This window comes from Ascaphus truei, chromosome 10, assembly GCF_040206685.1.
Source record: "Ascaphus truei isolate aAscTru1 chromosome 10, aAscTru1.hap1, whole genome shotgun sequence".
Lineage (NCBI taxonomy): Eukaryota > Metazoa > Chordata > Amphibia > Anura > Ascaphidae > Ascaphus > Ascaphus truei.
In genome coordinates this window covers 37,828,967-37,850,531 of record NC_134492.1, presented here as the reverse complement: position 1 = coordinate 37,850,531, position 21,565 = coordinate 37,828,967, and the positions used below count along the sequence as shown (strand labels likewise).

Here is a 21,565-nt window from a genome sequence, read left to right as displayed (position 1 = left end):
CATCCTTTATATATTATAAGACTTTCCATCTCCACTCCTATATCACAAATGTTACTTTCTGTTAGTAATTATCCCTATAATTAGCCCTATAGCCCGAAGCCTACTGCTTAGGACTCATCTTTTACTAATTGATCTGTGTCTTCTCTAGAGATGTGCAAAATCTCCACTGAAATTTGAGAACCACGAAAAATTGTCTATTGAATTTCATATACTGCTACTTTTGCTAAATTCTGGCAAAATTGGTGAAATTCAACAATAAAAAATTAAACTATTGTAAAAATATGGGAAAAGATGAAAATGAAGAGAAAACTGAAAAATTTGCGCAATATTCCTAGAACCTGCTCTCTCACCAAATCACCAAAATCCTGATTTATTGCCTCATAATGTATACTTTTACCTATTTAAACGTTATACCAAAATGGAGCAACATTGATTTTAAATTTCTCTGGAATGGGGGAAGTCTTCAGGTGTTTGACGCATTCTGTTACAGGGAGACCTAATGGTTCTAGTTATGTATAAATAATAAAGATATATTTTATTTCAGGACATACTTGAAAACGAGAGGTAACTCTCAATGTATTGCTTCCTGGTAAAACATTTTATAAATAAAAAAATAAATAAATATGAGCAAACAATTTGGATTCCTAATTTACACATATTTTGACTGAACCTTTATCGTGTATTAAATGAAAATACACCCAGAATCCCAGCAAGCTCCAGAAGCCCCAAAACATACCACATATAGGTTATTATATAAACCCTTTGGCCAAAGGGTTCAACTAAATTACCCTTTTTCAAGAGAATATACTGTATAGGTATTTCACTGTGTATTATTGTCATATTGGATGTAGCTTTGGACTTTTACACTGGTGCAGTTATTTTTATGTGCTAAGCATTTAGTACCAGCTTTTTTGTGTCCACATTATAGTTCAGTGGTATGTTCTCCTCTTAGACTAATTCAAATTTAGTAACAGCCTATTTCAGCTTATGTTTGTCTTTAAGGAGGTTAGTACTATCCCACAGCAGGCAGGACACCACCGCTCCCTTTTTAACTTATGTATGTTCATTTGTGATTAATACATTTTGTTACTTTGTATGCTAGAGTCATTTAGGGGATTCTTTTTTTGTGTGTTGGTTTTCATATTATTCCCATCCCCAGCACCGCCAGTGGTGTTATTATTTACACCTCATTGAACTGGTTTTAGCACAGCTTATTGATATAGGTCTGTTGCCACATTATAATTACAATGATATATATATATATATATATATATATATATATATATATACATATATATACAGTGGTTGACAAATCACCAAAAAATCTACTCGCCACACAAAAAAATCTACTCGCCACCTAGTACCAAACGTGTGCTGCTTGGGCCAATATTTACTCGCCCGGGGGTTAAATCCACTCGCCCGGGGCGAGCAAATGTATAGGTTTGTCGAACACACTGTATATATGTATATATATATATATATGTATATATATATATATATATATATATATATATTAATATTATGTGGTATGTTTTGGGGCTTCTGGAGCTTGTTCAGATTCTGTGTGTTTATTAACTTTTTCCAGCTGGTCTCAGCTGTTTGGAGGTTAGTTGCACCTCCCCCCCCCCCCCCCCAGGGTTTAAGATCGCTCCTCCCCACTTTCTAAATTAGCAGGTCTTGTTCATGCTGCTGGGTTTGGATAGATCAAATGTCATCATTCTCCCTCCAAATATGGGGGTAAATGAGAATTTTAATCAGGTAGTGTTAGGACCTGCAAATTTGGTCATGCCTTGGTGTGGCTTGCAGGCTTATAACGCTTTGGCCAAAGGGTTTAACTAAATGACCCTTTTTCAAGAGAATATATAAAGTATTTCACTGTGTATTTTTGTGATATTAGATGTAGCTTTGGGCTTTTCTGTCTTTTGTTGTATTACAGTAAATGAAAATATAAAGCAAACATTTTAAAGGTCAGGGATTTTTATGCCACATGTTCCCCCTGACTTTTTACCATTTATTGAATGTAGGGCCTTATTCTACAATGTCCAAAATGGAAGATCACAAAGCAATCAGACGCATACTGCCATTCAAGTCAATGCCAGTTTTTGGCCAATCTCAGTGCAAGTTGCAGCTTCAGACCTTATTGAATAGGGCTCTTAGATAGTGTGCTTCTGACAATAAAGAGGACCCTAATAAACAATATTTTCTGATAGTTTTACTACAATCAGAATCTCCCATTTCCTCTAAATTTCCCACCAAGCTACACAGGTTCTAGCACAGGGGTAGGCTTCAACTGAGCCACTGATTGAGTCACCTTTGCTGATGCAGGGATATCCTGAAACCCTGACCTTTTGGTGGCCCTTGAAGTCTGGGGTTTACCACCCCTGTTCTAGCAGTAATGACTTCAGAATGCATAATCATAGTACATTCTAGCATCAACAGTCAAACGTTCAGCTCGAAACTCTCCATTATGGGTCCACAGACACTTGGAAAATGTATTTCCCAGACTTAGTGCGTAACTGACTTCTAATGATACTCCAGTGATTCCAGAGGAGAGGAAACCGTAAACAGGATCCTAGAGAGACCTCTCTCATCTTCCTATGTATGTTAAGATAATTTTTGATTTGTCTCCTCTTACTTTACCCCATGACAGGGCATACATAAGTGTGAAAGAACTGAAAGATATTTTGCAGTTGAACAGTACCCACTTCCTGAATGTCTATTTTGCTAGCTCTGTGGGGGAGGAGTTGGCCGGAGCAGCCACCTGGCCCTGGGACAAGGAAGCCCTCAGTCATCAGGGTAAGCTATTGGAAAATAGTAGAGTGAATGTAGTGCTCAACAATCAGACCCGGTTCTGTCTGCAGAAAATTGGTGAATGAGTATCCAGAGGAAGATGGCGTGTCCACAGTATGATAATACAATTGAACTGGAAGGGATAGGTGTCTAGTGGAGTCCACGTGACACCCACATCAATTGACACTTCAATAAGCACCCAACCAGAATGTAGATATGTATGTAATAATGTTCGTTGTGTACAGGATATATCTTAAGGCACTGCGGCTCTTTACCTGTACACTCCATGGGACACTCCCATCGTCTGTGGCGTGCACTCCATCCGGGTGTAGATGCAAAGTTGTAGAGGATGTAGATAGAGCACAGCCCGGGAAAACCTCCTTTTGGTATCCAGAGAAGGGAATAAATAGCTAGGCAACTCCAAACTAAATAAATGATCAATTTATTGCATGCTAGAAAAACAATAAAAACAGACTACATGAACGCACCTACACGTTTCATGCAACAGCACTTTATCAACACCTTGATCATCTAAAACTAATTTTTGCAATTTATTTTAGTCCTGTGAGGCCCGCTAAAATATTTTTGGAGCAAACACAAATGTAAAAACAATAATTGTAATACATTTAGCGAATATAGTTCAGACACTTTCATACATCTCTCATGGGAAGGTATATGGGAAATCACCATTTAGATTATGGCAAAGAATGGGATAGGTTTGTATAAGAAAATGAGTTTGAAGTTCAAATCCTGGTGTCAGTTCTTAGGACCTTGGGCAAGTCACTTTATCTCCTGGTGCCTCAGGCACCAAAAACAGATAGTAAGCTCTCGAAGGGGACACATTCTGTCTGCACAATTCTCTGTACAGTGCTACATAGACTTTCAGAAAAAGAAAAAAAACTTATTATACTAGAAAGTAATTTTGAGCAGGATTGAGAAAGGTCTCATTAACTGTATTGTAGTACATTGGGTATAAAGGGAAGTATTAGTGTCACAGGAGACAAGCGCTTTTAACACCTTAATACCCGGATCCTTCGATTGAGCAAAGCAAGAGATAAAATAAATTGTGATTTATTTACAGAATGAACATACACTGCTTGATTTACAATTACAACGAAAAATACACTTACTAGTTACGCTGTTAAGTCTGGTTACAGAATGGATCTTTCACTGCATGACAAATCTTGTTACATGATGGAACTCCTTCCCCATGGGCTGCAGGGTTTTTTATGCATTAAACAGGCCTATACTTAACCCATGCAGCCAATCTACTCCATGGGAATAATTCCTTAAACCTGTCACGGAATTGCCACTACTTTGCAAACCTGGCAGAGGGGCTTCTCAGTCTGCTCTGGGCATGTGCTAACTTTGCACCTTGGCCGCTGAGCATATGACCTGGGGGCGCTCAGTCTGGGCAAGCAGCCATTTGCCATGGTAGCTTTGAAATTCTCTTCCTTGCTAACAAAAGGTTTAACACCTCCATATCCTGGATCGCCTTTGAAGCTGTTGCTAACAAAAGGTTTAACACTCCCATATCCTGGACTGCCTTTGAAGCTTGGAGTAGCCACTCTGTCTCTGCCGTGTTAGATGAAAATCCCCATATGCCTAACATGTTGGTGCAATGAAAATAGAGGGACTTTAATTCATCCATTTTTTATATAACTCTATAAAAATTGTGCGACATGATAGTTCCTGATTTTACCCAAACAGTGCTCACAGCAAATCTCACGGTGCTAGGAGCTTCCGAACAAAAGTTAGCAAAAAGCCTCCTGCTATGCTGCTAGCTACTGGGTTTTAAAACCATTTTTCCTTTCACACGCTTACACGAAAACACTGCCACAGTTATACACATAATCTGAAAAATGACTTTACTCTGAACCCCCCCTGGTTCTGGGGTTCACGGACATATTCTGGGGGACCTGAATGTAATTCATTCTCATGCCCAGACTTACTATTCTGGTCTGTGTGTCCGCTGCTTAACACTCCTGGAATAATAAGACATTCAAATACAGTTTTATCACAAAACACAGTGTTTCTGCCATGATTGGGTTGCAGAGCTGACAATCACAATTCCCCAATATGGCTATGGGGCACCCAGCCGGACCAAATACCTTTATTTACTGGCATGGGTACCCCTTCACCATCACAATTAGGTGTATCATTTTGAAAAGCCATATGATGGGGCATTAGGGATGAATATGTATGGGAAGCTTATATGTATGTGTAACCCCTCTACTCTTAGCTCTCAGACTTCAACTATCGCGGAGGCTGAGGCCTGAGTCCCTTGTTACTTACTGGGCCACATGTCAGATGGCAGGAATAATACAGACACAGTGTGGGTAATTCACTTAGTTTATTATACACTTATTAAACTCAGGAAACTTGAGCTCCTTAGCAGAGGATCACTACAAACTGTACACATGTACCACACAGTCCCCAAATAGCGCAGCCCGGGTGTGAATCAGTGTCAGTGGTGCAGTAGCCACCCAATCCTTGGTATGTTGGCTTATGATGGTGCCAGCAACCCGTAGGAGCTCATGTTGTACTGAACCTGTTGCAGGCCTGTTCTTCAAAAAGGTGCTTCGGTACCACTGTGTCTTTGTAGCTGTTGATCTCATTTGCACACTGAAACTGTAGCTCTCAGCTCTGGTCACCATGTGTACTCTTTCTGTAGACCTCGAATGAACCTGCGGTGCTCAGGTTTGTGCAGATCTAATCTATCATGACTGCCTTTCCTTTTCTTAAAGGCTCCTCTCCCACATATTCCCTCCCATTCCACAGCCGTTATTATTGGCTCCTCTCATGTCTATCACAGTCACGTTGAAGTCTCCTGCCGGGGGCAGTGTGACAGTGTGTGAACTCACACAAACACACAGGGGGTTACATGTGTCATCAAGTGAATGTATATAATGAAAGAAAGGGAAGCTTTACTGAATGGAGCAGTGAAAGAGATGTGTGCAGAGGTACATTTAATGGAGACCGATTAGGGTGAAATTATATCTTGGCTTTATTGTGCCTATTCAACAATGTTTGCAAAAACAAACAAAATAATGGCCTACTCCACTTTGGAGAATAACACACTCCAGCCCTTTCTAACTTGGTGGGTAGCTAAGCTGGTTACCACACTAAACACTCACATATATATACACACACACACACACATACACAACAGTCCAACAAGAAAGTCTCTTATCTGTTTCTGTTGTAGCTGTAGGGGAAGGCTTCTCTGTTCTCCTGGGTCAGCATCCCTGTGTGCTATGGCACTCTCTGTGTCCAGGTATAGAGGTCTTGTCCCCTTGTCTTGCTGTCAACATACAGTCCTTTTGTGTGCATCAAGACATCATATTTTCCTCAGGTCAGTCCAGTTGTGGGCTAAGGAAATCTCTGCAGTCCTCCTTCACCTTATGTGAGCCCAAATGTGAGCTAAGGAATGTCCTGTTTCTCAGAACAGGCTTTTCTAAAAGTCCAAATAAGCCAGGTGGAGTATGGTTGATTGCCTGTGGGCAATTAACCAGCACCCTGCTGGATTTAGAGGCAGTTTCTCTCAAACAGTGATAAGTAAGTCCCTGTTACAAGCAGCATAGGGCATACTGTATGAGATACACTGTTGTTGTACATGATATCAGCTTGGGAATGTTTGAAAAATACAGGTATGGCTTCTGGTATTCTCAGACAAATGTGGAAAGTTCTATGGTAGCACTAGAAAGATTTCATAGTATTTCTGCAGCAGTGTGTTTGTTAAGAAGATAATATATCATTGCTTAATTTCTCTACTGTAAGTCCTTCTGTCTTCCTTTATAATCTTCTCTATCTCCCTTCTACTCTCCCTGTTTTGTTTCAACACTTTTAAAAACACAGCAATATGTCTCTTCTATAGTTTGGGCGGCTTAAGGGGGAGATAATTTGAATTTTGTGAGATCAGTGAACAATGTAGATCTAATTCAGGGGTGGCAAACCTGGGGATCGCATTTGGAATGATGAAGGAGCAAAAAAGAAAAATCGACTGAAAAATCGATCAAGGAAAGAAACAATATGGAATCCTTAAAATTTAAAAGCATGACAGGGGAAACTTATAATTATTAACATACATTTTGAAAATGAACACTTTTTTTATAACTTCTGTAATAGTTAAAAACATAAAATAAATCAAATCAACTCAAATAATTAAAAATAAATATAAGTTATTCCCCCATATCTGTTTTGTGAGCAGACTTTTTCAGCAATGAACTTTGTTAGAAATAAGTACAGATCTGTATTAGCAGACGCTCACGTGGGCGCCGTCTGCTTCTGTTATCAACCCCGAAAATCAGTCCTAATATTGAGAAACTGTTACCTGAAATGCAAGTTCAGAAACCACATGGAGACGTTTTATGGTCAGATTTTTTTTTTTTTTTTTTCATTATGATTTCAAGTTTTTTCTTCTCAATAAAAATGTTTGTAACATTTTAACGTTTTTATTATCCTTGTTTACTTTTGCCATTATTTAGTTTAGGTTTAGCGAATTAATTTAAACTGTATTTAAGGGGCAGTAGGACAGCGGCCCGCCAAAAATGTGTGCCCATTTATTGGCACGCCTGAAAAAAAGGTTGGTCACCGCTGATCTAATGTAATTACGTTAATTGAGATAAATGTGCAAATCAGTAGCCATTTCTCTGATGTGTTGAAACGCGACATTGCACCTTTTTCTTTATTTATGACTATCGGACTGCTACAGCTTCATACTCAGAACAATAAGCTGCCATCGAGTCTTGGTTTGACAGGTAAATGTTACATTAAATGTCAGATAATGTGTCTCCCTGGCCTATAATATAGTGGTGACCAGTTTAGGAGCATATAGTAGTAGCATGGACATCTTAGGACAGTCACCGATTATATAAATATAGCTTGAAATGGTACCCTAGGAAGCACTGTATTAGATTTGACAGTTTTGGAAGAAGGATATTTTATTAAAGGCAGCATGATACTATATGAAAAGTTCCAGGTTGGGGCTCTATATGATGTTAAATTCTTTCTTTCTCTTACAGGAGGAATAGTGTTGAACCCCTCATATTATGGTATACCAGGCCATGCCAACACCATGATTCATGAGGTGGGTCATGCCCTGGGGCTTTACCATGTCTTCAAAGGTGTAAGTGAACGGGAGTCCTGTGATGACCCGTGCAGTGAGGTAGAACCTTCCATGGAGACAGGGGATCTGTGTGCCGATACTGCTCCCACTCCCAAGAACAAGCTTTGTCGGGACCCGGACCCAATGAATGACACATGTGGGCCAATGCCTTACACTGGAACTCCCTACAACAACTACATGAGCTACACAGGTAAGTCTCGATACGCCCCCTCACATTTTGATACCTTTGTCTTTCATGGCCATCAACACACATTCAATATCATACACAACATTCATGCCGGAGATGACAGTCATCCCTTTGACTTCTAGAGGGACCTGCAAAAATGATTTTCACTTTAGTTTACTCTTCTTTCATGTGATATTTACCTGTTTGTTCTTTCTCCATTTTAGTCTCTCTCTCTCTCTCTCTCTCTCTCTCTCTCTCTTTTTATGATGAGCATTTTTATTGATATTTATACTTTTTTTTTAACTTAAAGTTTCTTTGTTTCTATTTTCATAAAAATTCTGTGTATTTGTCTTTTTTTAGGTTACTTCCTATACTCCTACTCTTTCTTGTCTGTCACACACTTATCTCTATGTATTACTTCAGTCTCTATTCAAATCTCCACTTGTTTAATCCTGCTTCAATATCTTTTAGATGATGACTGCACAAACAGCTTCACTCCAAATCAAGTAGCTCGAATGCACTGTTATCTGGACCTGAAATACCAAGGATGGACCAAAAGCCATAAGCCTTCACCTATTCCCTTGCCACCTATAGTGATTAAACAGAGCTTAAATTCTCTCACCATCACCTGGCTGCCTCCTATCAGTGGAGAACTATACGAAAGGTAAAAAGTGTAGAAAATTTATAAATGACACACATACAGTATACTCTGACTTGTACCGTGTTACATGGTCGTAATACTTCCATTAGAGTTGTCATTGATTGTATTCTAGGACTGAACCTTCAAGTTTTTCATCCTTAGAGTTTATTGACCCAGTTTCCATATACTCATTCACTATGTATTTCAGTTCTAGAGGTTGACCGGCTTTGCATCCCTGTACTAACTACTTCATCTCCTCAGCGAATCCAATTCCATACTGTAACAGAGATGTCCATTCACCTTTGTGTTTGACCATCTGTATTTTTATTAGATTGCACAATCCTTTGATAGATGTTGCATTTATCTTCCATAGGGAGCCAGGGACTGTTTGTGGATCATGTGATGGTGATGGATCTCTTCAGCAATATGTACACCAGGCTTCTTCCCCTCGGGTCTGTGACTCCTCTGGATATTGGACTCCTGAAGAGGCCATTGGTAAGGATTCCATGTACATTAATGGGGGTTCTGCTGTGAGTAGTCTATAGTCTCTCTTCAGTTGATGTTTATGTGGAGGCTGAGGCTAGATGCTTTGAAACAATTCAGTCTCTTAGATTTGATCCTGTCTTGGATGGAGACTTTACTCTAATTAGGTTCTGTTGTCTCCATTTCGAAATGTCTCAAACATTTTCCTTGTGTTACCTTGTGTATCGCCATGAACATTTAATATTTCATGTGCAGTATGGCAACTATGGGTTTAATCAGCAAAAAGCTAACTGCCATGCTCCAGGAGAGTTACTGTACGAGTAATCAAAGTGATCAAGCAATTAAGGAAATAACGTGTTGTCTCAAGGTTAGAGGATAACAACTTTATAACCAACTTGTATTGCTTAAGATGACTGTCATGGTCAGGGTTGACTGGCCTACCAGGGATCATAGAATCAACAGACAGAACACAAGGGTTTAATAAGCCAGAGTGTATCACACACTAAATCACACAGTACTGTGTTAACGGGAAACACCTAATCTGGCTAGGTGGAAGGTGCTGCCAAAGCTAAACAAAAAACAAAAGAACAAGGCGCACAACGCACATAGTGTATTAAAGTATAAAATGTGACTTTATGGTTAAAAGTAAATAGTTCTGCATACATCAAGTGAGAATAAACAAGCAGTTGGTATATAGGTTTACCACACCAGGAGATGACACTGTGCGACACCCTCGGATGGATCTCAGCATGCAATGGGTCTGGAGTCGTCTCATCTGTCCCTTACAGCGTCCTCCATTTAGGGATGGTGGGTGGATGAGTCCCTTGTGTGGAAAGCCCCACAGCACACAGCTCACAGGGTGGTAAAGAAGCCACAGGAATCAGCGTTCGTGGATCACTGCACCGTTTGCCGCCACTCCTCGTTCTGCGCTCGGCGATGATGTCATCGCCGAGCGCAGAACGAGGAGTGGCGGCAAACGGTGCAGTGATCCACGAACGCTGATTCCTGTGGCTTCTTTACCACCCTGTGAGCTGTGTGCTGTGGGGCTTTCCACACAAGGGACTCATCCACCCACCATCCCTAAATGGAGGACGCTGTAAGGGACAGATGAGACGACTCCAGACCCATTGCATGCTGAGATCCATCCGAGGGTGTCGCATAGTGTCATCTCCTGGTGTGGTAAACCTATATACCAACTGCTTGTTTATTCTCACTTGATGTACGCAGAACTATTTACTTTTAACCATAAAGTCACATTTTATACTTTAATACACTATGTGCGTTGTGCGCCTTGTTCTTTTGTTTTTTGTTTAGTTCCTGGGGTGTCGAGCCACCTCCAAGAAAGGCTGCAGACCCACGATTAGTGCCAGATCCACATTTAAGGTCCACAACATTGTTTGTTTAATCACGGTGCACTGTTCACTTGATATTTGTCGTCACTAGTTATTAGCTGCGCGCTATCACTCTTTTCTATTGCTGCCAAAGCTAGCTTGCCTTCTGGGGTCGTCTGAGCTCCAGAACAAAAGTGTTTCTTTCACGTGAGGGAACAGTCTTGAAAAAGACTTACACAGACTTGCTCCAAGATAGCCACACAGGCGTAGGACTCCCTGTACCATGCAGGTACCACACTGGTAACACAGACTTTACAAAGGCTAGCAGGTACAGGAGAACTAACAGCCTTTACCAAGGCTAGCAGGAACACATAGAGGTCTATTCTAGTAGCTTCGATGAGTTTGCTGCTACCTCGCAAGGTTTGGCATGTTCCCACCGAACGGTTTGTCATTTGTGTTATCACGATATTAAGAAAGAATCTGAAACCCTCTCAAGCCGTGAAGTACGAAAATGCCAAAACTTTACGGCGTAGCAGCAAAGTCATCTCAGATTTTTTCCAAGTTCTCCCCCTGCGATTTTCTCGCGATCTGAGCTGCACAGAGAGAGCTGCCTCTCCCTGCACAGCTCTCACAGGTGATCGCAGTGTTTTAATTAAAATTTTAATACTAGTGTTCGGGAGCAGGGGTCTCCGGAGCAGAACCGTGTTGATATCAGGTCTGGGGACACCTGCTTCCTGAGATACAGGCCCCGTTATGGGGCGCCGGTATCTCCTATGCATTTAAATGCATTTAAATGCCCCGGTCACGTGACACAGGAGATTTAAACATTGCTACTGATATAAAAAGATTAAAGACCCCAATCACCTAAACAACACAAGAATAAAAGAAATCAAAAGCCTAAACAAGCCAAAAATGAAATAAAAACAAGCCCTACAAATACATAACAATTAACTGAAAACAATAAACAGAAATAGAAAACATAACAATTAATTAAAAACAACCATTTGCCTAAAAAAGCATTGCCTGTTACTGTATTTATCTATACACAGATAAATACATTGGCAGTCAATGGGCGAGAAAAATAAATGAAAAAATACGCTAAAAAAAAACTGAAAAACAAAAATTACATACATTGAATGTTTTTTTTACCTTTAGATCCATGACGCAATGATCCTCAGCTTCAGGTAAATCCAGTTCTTCATTCTTCATCTTTTATTCGATCTTCTTTCCTTGTAATCCACTGTAATCCATAAAACATTTTGGTTTAAGGATGTGAGGTACCTCCCTTGGAGATGATGTTACATCCTTAAAAAAAAAAACCTCACATGGTACACCATCCAATCGGATTGGAGCTGTACCATCTGACCATAAAATGTGACATCACAGGCCTTATATAAGGCCAGTTCTGTCTCATTTTAGCTTAAGAAGCAGTTGGGTGAAGGAGTGGCTCAGTGAGTAACGACACTGGAAGAACCTGGTTCAGTTCCCGATGTCGGCTCCTTGTAACCTTGGCCAAGTCACTTTATCTCCCTGTGCCTCAGGCACCAAAAACATAGATTGTAAGCTCCACGGTGCAGGGACTGTGTCTGCAAAATGACTCTGTAAAGCGCTATGTAAAACAAGCAGCGCTATACAAGAACAAACAAATATTATTATTATTATTATAAAATGAAATCCGTTGGTGGATTACAATGGATTACAAGGAAAGAAGATTGAAGAAAAGAAGAAGATTGAAGGACTATATTTACGTGAAGCTGAGGATCATTGCGTCGCGGATGGTGAGCTTCCAGATACACCGGGAATTGGAGGTGGAAGACATCTAAAGGTAATAAAAACATTGAATGTACTGTATGTCATTTTTGTTTTTCGATTGTATTTTTCTTTCTTGCCCATTGATTGCCAATGTATTTATCGGGCCCTTTAGGGTATAGATAAATACAGTGATAGGCAAGGCATTTTTAGGCAAAGGGTTGTTTTTAATTAATTGTACATTTTTGCAGGCATGGGTCCCTGCCCCTTAGAGCTTGCAATCTATTTGTTGGTGCCTAATGCACAGAGAGATAAAGTGTCTTGTCACAAGATCACAAGAGAGCCGACACCAGGAATTGAACCAGATTTCAAACTCTGTGTCATTGTTCTCAGTCAGTGTCTTTTCTCCTTCAGACAAATACACAGATGCTCATCGCTCTCCAACTATTCAAAATATTCAAATCTAATTAACTCATGGTGCATAGGGTAAAACTGATATGGACACACAAATCCAGAGGGGGGGGGGGGTAGATCCCCAATGGAGCAAGAAACCCAGGGCTGCACTCTTGAGAAAAATAAATGTGGACTATACAATATATTCCGGGTCAATAACCCTGTGCTACGCAACGCAAAACAATAAAGTTTTATTAAATTCTAGGGAAAGGAAATACAGGGGGGTATAGGATAAGGAGAAGAAGTGTGTTAAAAATTAGGGTAGGTGGTGACCAGGGTGAGGAGATTCTCATATACCAGATATGTTGAATGCATACATTGTTGTATAGTATACATAAAACTAATAAAAATGCCTGATACAAGTCTCAAATAGCCAGAAGAGCCCAGCGGTGTATACTTAAAGGTAGCTACAATCAGCTATATTGTCCTTATTGTTACTAGTTTCCTAGTTTGACACAATGGGTATAATCAACATATATGTCTGTATCAGTATACAATCTCCTTGTTGTTCCTCATTTCTTAACTTGACACAAATGAGCACAGAGTACATGTATCTCTGCATCAGTATACAAAGAAACAACACTGGTGTTAGCGTGACGCATGCAAAATATGCCACTAGTCCTCTATATATACCCTCCTAGTGCTCTCTCACTACATATTAGATCGTGTAACGTAGCTTGACACAAAAGAGCACAAAGGACATGTATCTCTGCATAAATTATACAAAGAAACAACTCTGGTGTTAACGTGATGCATATATAAATCTGCCGCCACTCCTCTTAATAGGGAGCCGTTTGTATACACCCTCCTAGTGCTCTCTCACTACACGTTGGGTCATACAGCCAGCATAAATCATGCATGTAATCCGAGACAGTGTCTAATACTACCCGGTCTGCAGCGTGGCTGCTAGATGGCTCGGTACACCGGAGCTCCTGGCATCATCCTGCTCTCCCCCACCGACGTCAAAGGAATGACGTCATCTAAAACCGACGGGCCGTTTCGCATAGGACTCTGTATCCTGTATAGTCCACATTTATTTTTATCAAGAGTGCAGCCCTGGGTTTCTTGCTCCATTGGGGATCTACCCCCCCTCTGGATTTGTGTGTCTTTTCTCCTTCTGCCTGTTGTATGAGGATTTGTCATTGTTTTCATGCACTTCCTAGTGTGGGCCAGCATGTATGTGGCAGGCACCTTTTAATGTAGTTCTCTCATCTCCTATATTGACATCGCCAAATGGAGCCGTTTCTCTGATTATGTCATTTTATCTATTATCTCTGTTAGTTGATAACTTAGTCTTAAGGTAGTTGGGCAAAAGAACTTTCTTGATCAATTGCTGATAAATCTGGGTAAAGATGCCTGGATGATTTCGGTCAGTGTTTCTAATAGAAATTGCTCTGTGATTTAGTCCTGTGATCTCTGTGCAAAGAATTTAAGTTCAGTGGTACGTCTGTGGGATATCGAACTCCTAACAGGAGTCAGTTTCTATTTCCGTCCAGGTCCTCCAGATGTGGATCAGCCCTGTGAGCCGAGCCTACAAGCCTGGAGCCCTGAACTCCACCTCTACCACACCAATATGACAGTTCCATGTCCTCATCCTGATGGCTGCATGCTGGAGCTCCACTTCCTGATTCCTGTACTTCCACAGACCCTCACTATATGGATAACTTACCTCTCCCCCAACTTACCCAATTCACTGTCAGACATTGAGGTGCTTATGGAGCATGGAGAAACATTGCGCCTAGGAGCTAAGCAGGCTTTCTGTGATATGCCACTCACCCTCAGGTTGAATTTGGATAAAAGGGTTACCGGAGTTCGTATTTACACCTTTGACGAGAGGATGGAGATAGATGCAGCTCTCCTGGTGTCCAAACCTCACAGTCCTTTGTGCTTGTCCTGCAGGCCTGTGAGGTACAGGGTTCTCAGGGACCCTCCTTTCCAGAAAGAACGTCAAGGAATATGGACCCAGTCTTACCGCTCATTTACAGATACGTGAGTACAATGCCAGTATGGCAACATGGCCCTAAAGATGCAGAGTATGTAAGCAATATAGCAAGACAGAAGACTAGACATGATGGAGAGTAAGACCTAATACAGCGCAGTGTGTAATGTGGACATGTATGGCAGAGAAGAATATGAGACACGTAAGATCATTATTAGACATGGGTGATGTAAATAAGTATTTGTCTGTGTGGGAGGAATATAATAGGACAGGGTGCTTGGGAAATCGTGCTAAAGATAATAAGTTACTGCCCTTGAAATAAATTAACAATATGTGGGTGGTTTCATTTTTTTGAATACAATCTGCTATTAATTTCACTGTAGCAATTAATTGCTTTTAAATATGGCGGGCATTAGGTTGTCTTCCAGCTTGGAATGGGTTTTATGGAGTAAGACTGCTTTGTAAATATGGCCCATTGTAAATGGGGCTGTAGGGTATCTTCTACTAAAGGGGCACAGAAGGACACACTTCTTAGTAAATATTGCCCAATATTTGTAAGTTGCTTATCATGAAGATAGATAGAAAATGTGGATGTACTTACAGGTCCCCAGCACAGGCACTATCTTTTAAGGAAGCACTGAGAACTGTTTTTGTTGACTACTTGACTAGGAGCTACAATGTAGTTCAGAAGGTCTGTTCCTTTATTATCATATTTGAATGCTGCTGCCCTCCCACCTCCCTATCTTATCCATGTGACCTTCATATTCTCCGGCTATGACCTAGTGAGATGTACAGTGCATGCACCATTTCTTGAAAAGTGTTAACAACAACTATACGATTGGTTAATCCATGGGTCTCCAAACCTGTCCTCAAGAGCTGCACACAGGCCAGCTTTTATGGATATCCCTGTTTCAGCACAGGTGGCTCAATCAATAGCTCAGTCAAGCACTGAGGCACTGATTGAGCCACCTGTGCTGAAACAGGGATATCCATAAAAGCTGGCCTGTGTGCAGCTCTCGAGGACAGGTTTGGAGACCCTATTCAATCCATAGCAAATATACACACTGGCTAACCTCTCAAACAAGGAAGCCTATGCAGAACTATGAGATCTTATTCACTGAATAACTCAGGATAAATGTTAAAAAGAATATATTTAATAAAGTCTTACTATATAAATCAGCCTCTCAACAGATGTGTAGATGTAAAATAAAGTAGAGGTTAAAAAGAAATACATCCTAAGGTCATATAGTGTTGAAAATACATTATTGTCAACTATTTATTTCTATGTTGCTGAGATTGATCACTTTTATGCCTCAAAAGGAAGGACACACAATTACAGTGTCATTCTGATGAAGAGAGCGAGTCCATATTCTCTCCTCGGTGGTGTTCACATCAGGCTCCATATAATGCTAATATTATACTAACTACTGTATAATGTGTGTGTTAATGTGTGTTTGATTGTGTTACCTATGCAGGGAAGTCACTCCAGGCCTGACATACCAGTATCATGTGCAGGTGGGAGCTGGGACTGCAGTGGGGGAGCCGTCACCTCTGCTCACCCACATACATGGAGCCCCATTTTGTGGAGATGGAGTAGTTAATGAGTAAGTTGGAAGGGCTTGAAGATCTTAAGGTTCTGTTATACTCAGGTGCAAAGCTTAACGTTGACTACTTTTATAGCTGAATATCTGGCTGCCACACATAGTTTATCCCCTTTCCAGCTAGTAGTGTGAGGCTGCATGAACTAAATTAGAGTGGTCAAGTCAATCCTCTCAATGTATCGGCAGTGCTAGAAAATACTGCCACAGGAAAGGACGGCCGAAGATTTAATTTAAGGTTCATTCCCATCAAGCACCAATGTGAACCAATTGCAATCGAGGGGCTTTGCTTCAAATAAAAACACATAGATGGGTGTAAAAGTGCATAGCCTGGCCCTAACACTCACATGTGCAGTGATACGTGCTGTCGTCATCCTCTCAATGACTGTACATAACTATGTCTGCAGGGAGCAGGGAGAGGAGTGTGATGATGGGGGGCTCCGTGATGGAGATGGCTGCTCTCGGAAGTGTGAACAGGTGCAAAACTACATCTGCAGTGGTGAGTCTTATGTTTGCAAGACACAGAGTAGAATTGTAGGGGTGGAAGTATATGTCTGGAAGAGGGCAGATTTCTGAGTGCTAGGATTGATGTCTTTATTGGATTCGTAAGAACCAGAGTTCGTTTCTCTTGGTAGGGGAACCCAGTCTGTGTCATGTACAGGATGAGGACAGTGCCAGGGAATCCCCTGACAACAGCATTGGGATATCAGCTAACTGCGGGGGACAAAGATCACAGCAGTACAGTATCCAATGGGCATCCCAGGCTTTCACCTCCCACCAAGATCCCAGGAAGTGCCCAGTTTCTGCAGTAATTCAAGAGCCAGCCCAAAAGGTGAATAAATATGTCTATTTGTTTTTGATATGTTGCCCCCTAAAATGGACTACCCCTTTTCTCGCTATACAGCATTCCCTTCTCTCACAATGGAAAACCCCTCTTCTCTCTGGCCCCTATTTATTAAGTTGTGAAGTTGCTTCCCAGTCCTGGAGAAGGGAGCAAAATGAATGGGACTAAAATCTTCTCCAGGGAAGAGGCTTAGAAGCATATTTCCCTCTTCCTTCAAACATGCAACAGTTATACCATTACTCAAAAACAGCATGCATGACCCTACCTGTCTTTCTAACTATCGACCTGTCTCCCTCCTGCCTTTTGCCTCTAGACTCCTTGAACGTCTTGTATTCTCTCGCTTGCTCCATTTTCTCAACACCTATTCTTTTCTAGACCCTCTACAATCTGGCTTCCGCACTGCTCACTTCACTGAAACAGCCATCACTAAAATAACTAATGACCTCCATGCTGCCACAGACAGAAGTCATTAGACTCTGCTCATATTACTTGACCTCTCTGCAGTATTTGATACTTTGGACCACCCTCCTCTCCTTCACATCCTCCATACTTTTGGCATTCGTAACAATGCTCTATCCTGGATCTCCTCTTACTTCTGCCATCGTACTTTCAGTGTCTCTTTTGCAAACACCTCCTCCTCTATCGATCTCTCTGTGGGGGTACCCCAGGGCTCTGTCCTGGGACTTCTCTTTTCTCTTTACACACTCTCTCTAGGTGACCTAATCACATCTATTGGGTTCAAATATCCCCTCTGCGCTGATGACACACAAATGTACTTTTTCACCCCTGACCTTAAACCTGCTGTACAGACTAAAGTTTCTGAATGTCTATCTGCTATATCATCCTGGATGGCCCTCCGCCTACTTAAACTTAACTTTGCTAAAACAGAGCTCCTCATACTTTTTCCCAAACCTGGCCCTATTTCCTCCTTCCACATTACAGTTGGAAGCACTATCATTCACCCGGTAGCCCAAGCACGCTGCCTAGGGGTCACACTCGACTCCTCTCTTACATTCTCCTCTCACATTCAAAAGGTAGCAAAAAAACTGTAATTTTTTCCACCGCAATATTACCAAGATATGCCTTTTCCTCTGTTGCTCGACTGCAAAACTTTGACACAGACCCTCATTCTCTCCCGTCTCGACTATTGTAACCTTCTGCTGTCTGGCCTTCCTGCCTCTCACCTGTCTCCCCTACAATCTATCCTAAATGCTGCTGCCAGAATCATCCTACTCTCTCCGAAGTCTGTCTCGATGTCTCCCCTGTTTAAATCCATCACCTGGCTTTCTATCAAATCCTGTACAACACACTCAATTCTCCTTCTCACTTTTAAAGCTTTACACTCTTCTGCTCCTCCTTACATCTTAGTCATAATTTCTCCCTGTACACCATCCCGACTCTTGCATTCTGCTTAAGGATGTCTTCTCTCTACCCCTTTTGTATCTAAAGCCCTCTCCTGCGTTAAACCCTTCTTACTGACTGCCCCACACCTTTGGAATGCCCTTCCCCTCAATATCCGACTAGCACCCTCTCTATCCACCTTTAAGACCCACCTTAAAACACACCTGCTTAAGGAAGCATATGAGTAGCTCCATGGCTGATAATTAAAACCTCATACATTAACCTTGGCTCATTGCAGACGCACTTACCAGAATGCCCTCCTACTGTCTCTGTACGTTCTTCCTACCAACAAATTAGATTGTAAGCTCTTTGAAGCAGGGATTCCTTTTCCTAAATGTTACTTTTATGTCTGAAGCACTTCTCCCCTTTATGGGCTATTTATATTATTTATTATTTAAATGATTGTCACGTATATTACTGCTGTGAAGCTCTATGTACATTAATGGCGCTATATAAATAAAGACATACATACATACATTGAAGAATGGCCTTTGTCATTTACACCTTCCCTTTTTATACCTGTTTTTTTTTGTTATTTGTCTTTGTACATTGATGAATTGAAGGGGCCAAGGTTAAATGCACATGCCTTTTGTCTCTGCCTAGAGCTGCCAGCCTTCCACTGCAATGTCTGAGCCCCAAGAGCTATCGGCATGGTTCCCCTGTGCAGTGAAACTCAACATATCACGGGAGGAACGTGTGTGGTTAAAGGTATTCTAGCTGCTGGGAGGCTTTATTCTGTGGGATCTATGTATCAAGTAGTCTATTTTAACATTGTTTATTATGTGAGTAACATCCTTCGGGAAATCTATTATAGTGTAGCTTGAATCCACTCACATAGACCCTTACTTTCTCATTGTTAACCTCCCTTTGTTTAGGTGGGCTTTGATAAACCGAGTCTTGCAGATTCTTTCCTTGTATACCTGGCGGCTGATGGCTCCATCCCAGGCAGCTCTCAGAGATCCACAGTCACTGCTCATCTGACTGATGTGATGGGACACAACCACTCCCTGGGTGAGTGAAGCAGATGACGTTCACAATGTATTTATATCCCTCTCTGGCAGAAGAGATACCTTGAATGGCCCATACACTGTAGGTCTTGCTCTGTAATTACTAATCGTAGACTGCATAAACCCAAATATTTTCAATAACATTTAGCGAACCCATCTGCAAAATACATTTTCTTTTGGGTTGCTTACACATTGTTATTTGTGAGAAATCTGGTAGGGTTGTGAACCCTGCAAATGGCTTATGCTCAACTAACACACTATTTACAATATCTGCTTAGACGTCAAGTATGTGTTCCATCACACACATCGCTTATATAATATATTTTATCATTCATGGCTATCAGAATAACCTGTCTGCAAATTGCCAAACTGGATCAAAAAGTCACACTACTGGAGCCCTATGTGATACACTGAATCAGACTTTCTACTCATAGTAGCTCTTTTAAAACATTTATTCATCCACAAATCATGTGAATCTTCCATTTTCATGTAAAACGCACATAATATGCTTTCTTGATTTTTCAGAATATATCTTGATTTATAATGAGTCAATTAGTTCTACTTACCATAGCTACTGTCACATACGCCCCACCTGTGAGCACGTGACTTATGTATGTGAAAAGGGTTAATACATATAGTCGTCCTGCTGGCTCATTTACCTCCCCGTGGGGGCCCTCAAAATGAGCAATACCACCCCAAAATCCTTCACTCGTCAGACACTGCCTCAAAATACTGCCACCACCAAGAATAATCGAAGGTTTGTATCTTTGGAGACCTTGGTCCTGTTTACTGGAAAAATATATAATTAACACAAAAACACAATGTAGCAAAATGTGTCAGAAAATGCAGTTAATCTCTTCTAAAAGGTAGTCGGTTAAATCAGAGCCCAAAGACAGTACGTATTAAGTTTTACATTTATTATACAAAAAGTGCTACCGTGCTTAGTTACAGAAAAAGAATGTTACAAAGACATACAATATAATTAGTGTTCGACAAACCTATACATTTGCTCGCCCCGGGCGAGTGGATTTAACCCCCGGGCGAGTAAATATTGGCCCAAGCAGCACACGTTTGGTACTAGGTGGCGAGTAGATTTTTTTTGTGTGGCGAGTAGATTTTTTGGTGATTTGTCAACCACTGAATATAATAATGCAGTTTCAGAATGTAACTGGATAAAAATATACAATCCGTGGTACGTTATGTCCTGAAGCCTCCTTGCCCGGCTCTTAAGGAATTTGCATCTAGTTGAACTATGTGCATGGCAATATTCAGTCTCTCATACCTGTTCAGGACGCTGGGTCAGTGCAGGCTGGGCGTGGATATGCAGATAGAATGATAAAGGGTGCCTGGAGATGTTATAGTACAGTACAAAAAGAGCTTTATTCATATCCATTTACGAGGCTCGCCATACATGGACACACGTCACATTAGACATATTAACTTGTGGCAAATCATAAAGTTACTCTGTGCTTCTTCCCCTGGTAGCTGTCACGCCTACACTGGGGAGGTACTTATGCTTGTTTCACTTCGTATTGGTTAGATTGGAAACCTCCTGCATAGCGTCAATAGTGCCCCATCTCAAGTGGGCCCCTATGGGAATACAGTCTGCTTTCCTGGATCAGTATCCCCTTACTCTGTCCTGCATACTTCGTCCATGCATATTGGATCAGAAACTTACCTTCAGGTGAGGCCGATCCTATTATGCTCCGGAGCTACTACTCTTAGAACTCCTGCTAAGCATTTGAGTACTCCTCTTCCCGAATAAGAAGAATCTAGCTATCTAAATAGGGCTAATAACTAAATAGGGCAACATTCCTAAACTGAAAACAATGACCAGGGACAGGACACGCTTAGTACATTAATCTATACACACAAGCCTATTTACAGGACTCATGATGAGGCCCTCTGCAGAACTCCTGAGGAACCTAGAACATTGGGTCCCTAAAGGTGATATCACTAGTCACAAGGGACGCAAGGGAATGGCAATCCATTCTGCACAGTCATCCTTCATCACATGATGGGGAGGGGCAATATCA

General features: G+C 41.2%; 1 protein-coding gene across 2 annotated transcripts in view; it reads left to right on the top strand.

Moving 5' to 3' along the window:
* PAPPA2 (pappalysin 2) overlaps positions 1-21,565 on the top strand; it is a 57,535-nt gene that overhangs the window by 13,110 nt on the left and 22,860 nt on the right. For both annotated transcript variants that reach the window (XM_075616640.1, XM_075616641.1), the window contains exons 4-13: positions 2,651-2,796; positions 7,815-8,108; positions 8,556-8,748; positions 9,098-9,219; positions 14,237-14,729; positions 16,155-16,283; positions 16,685-16,776; positions 16,913-17,109; positions 19,126-19,230; positions 19,398-19,533. In XM_075616640.1, the coding sequence (XP_075472755.1) occupies positions 2,651-2,796; positions 7,815-8,108; positions 8,556-8,748; positions 9,098-9,219; positions 14,237-14,729; positions 16,155-16,283; positions 16,685-16,776; positions 16,913-17,109; positions 19,126-19,230; positions 19,398-19,533 (1,907 nt within the window). The remainder of the gene's footprint in view (positions 1-2,650; positions 2,797-7,814; positions 8,109-8,555; positions 8,749-9,097; positions 9,220-14,236; positions 14,730-16,154; positions 16,284-16,684; positions 16,777-16,912; positions 17,110-19,125; positions 19,231-19,397; positions 19,534-21,565) is intronic.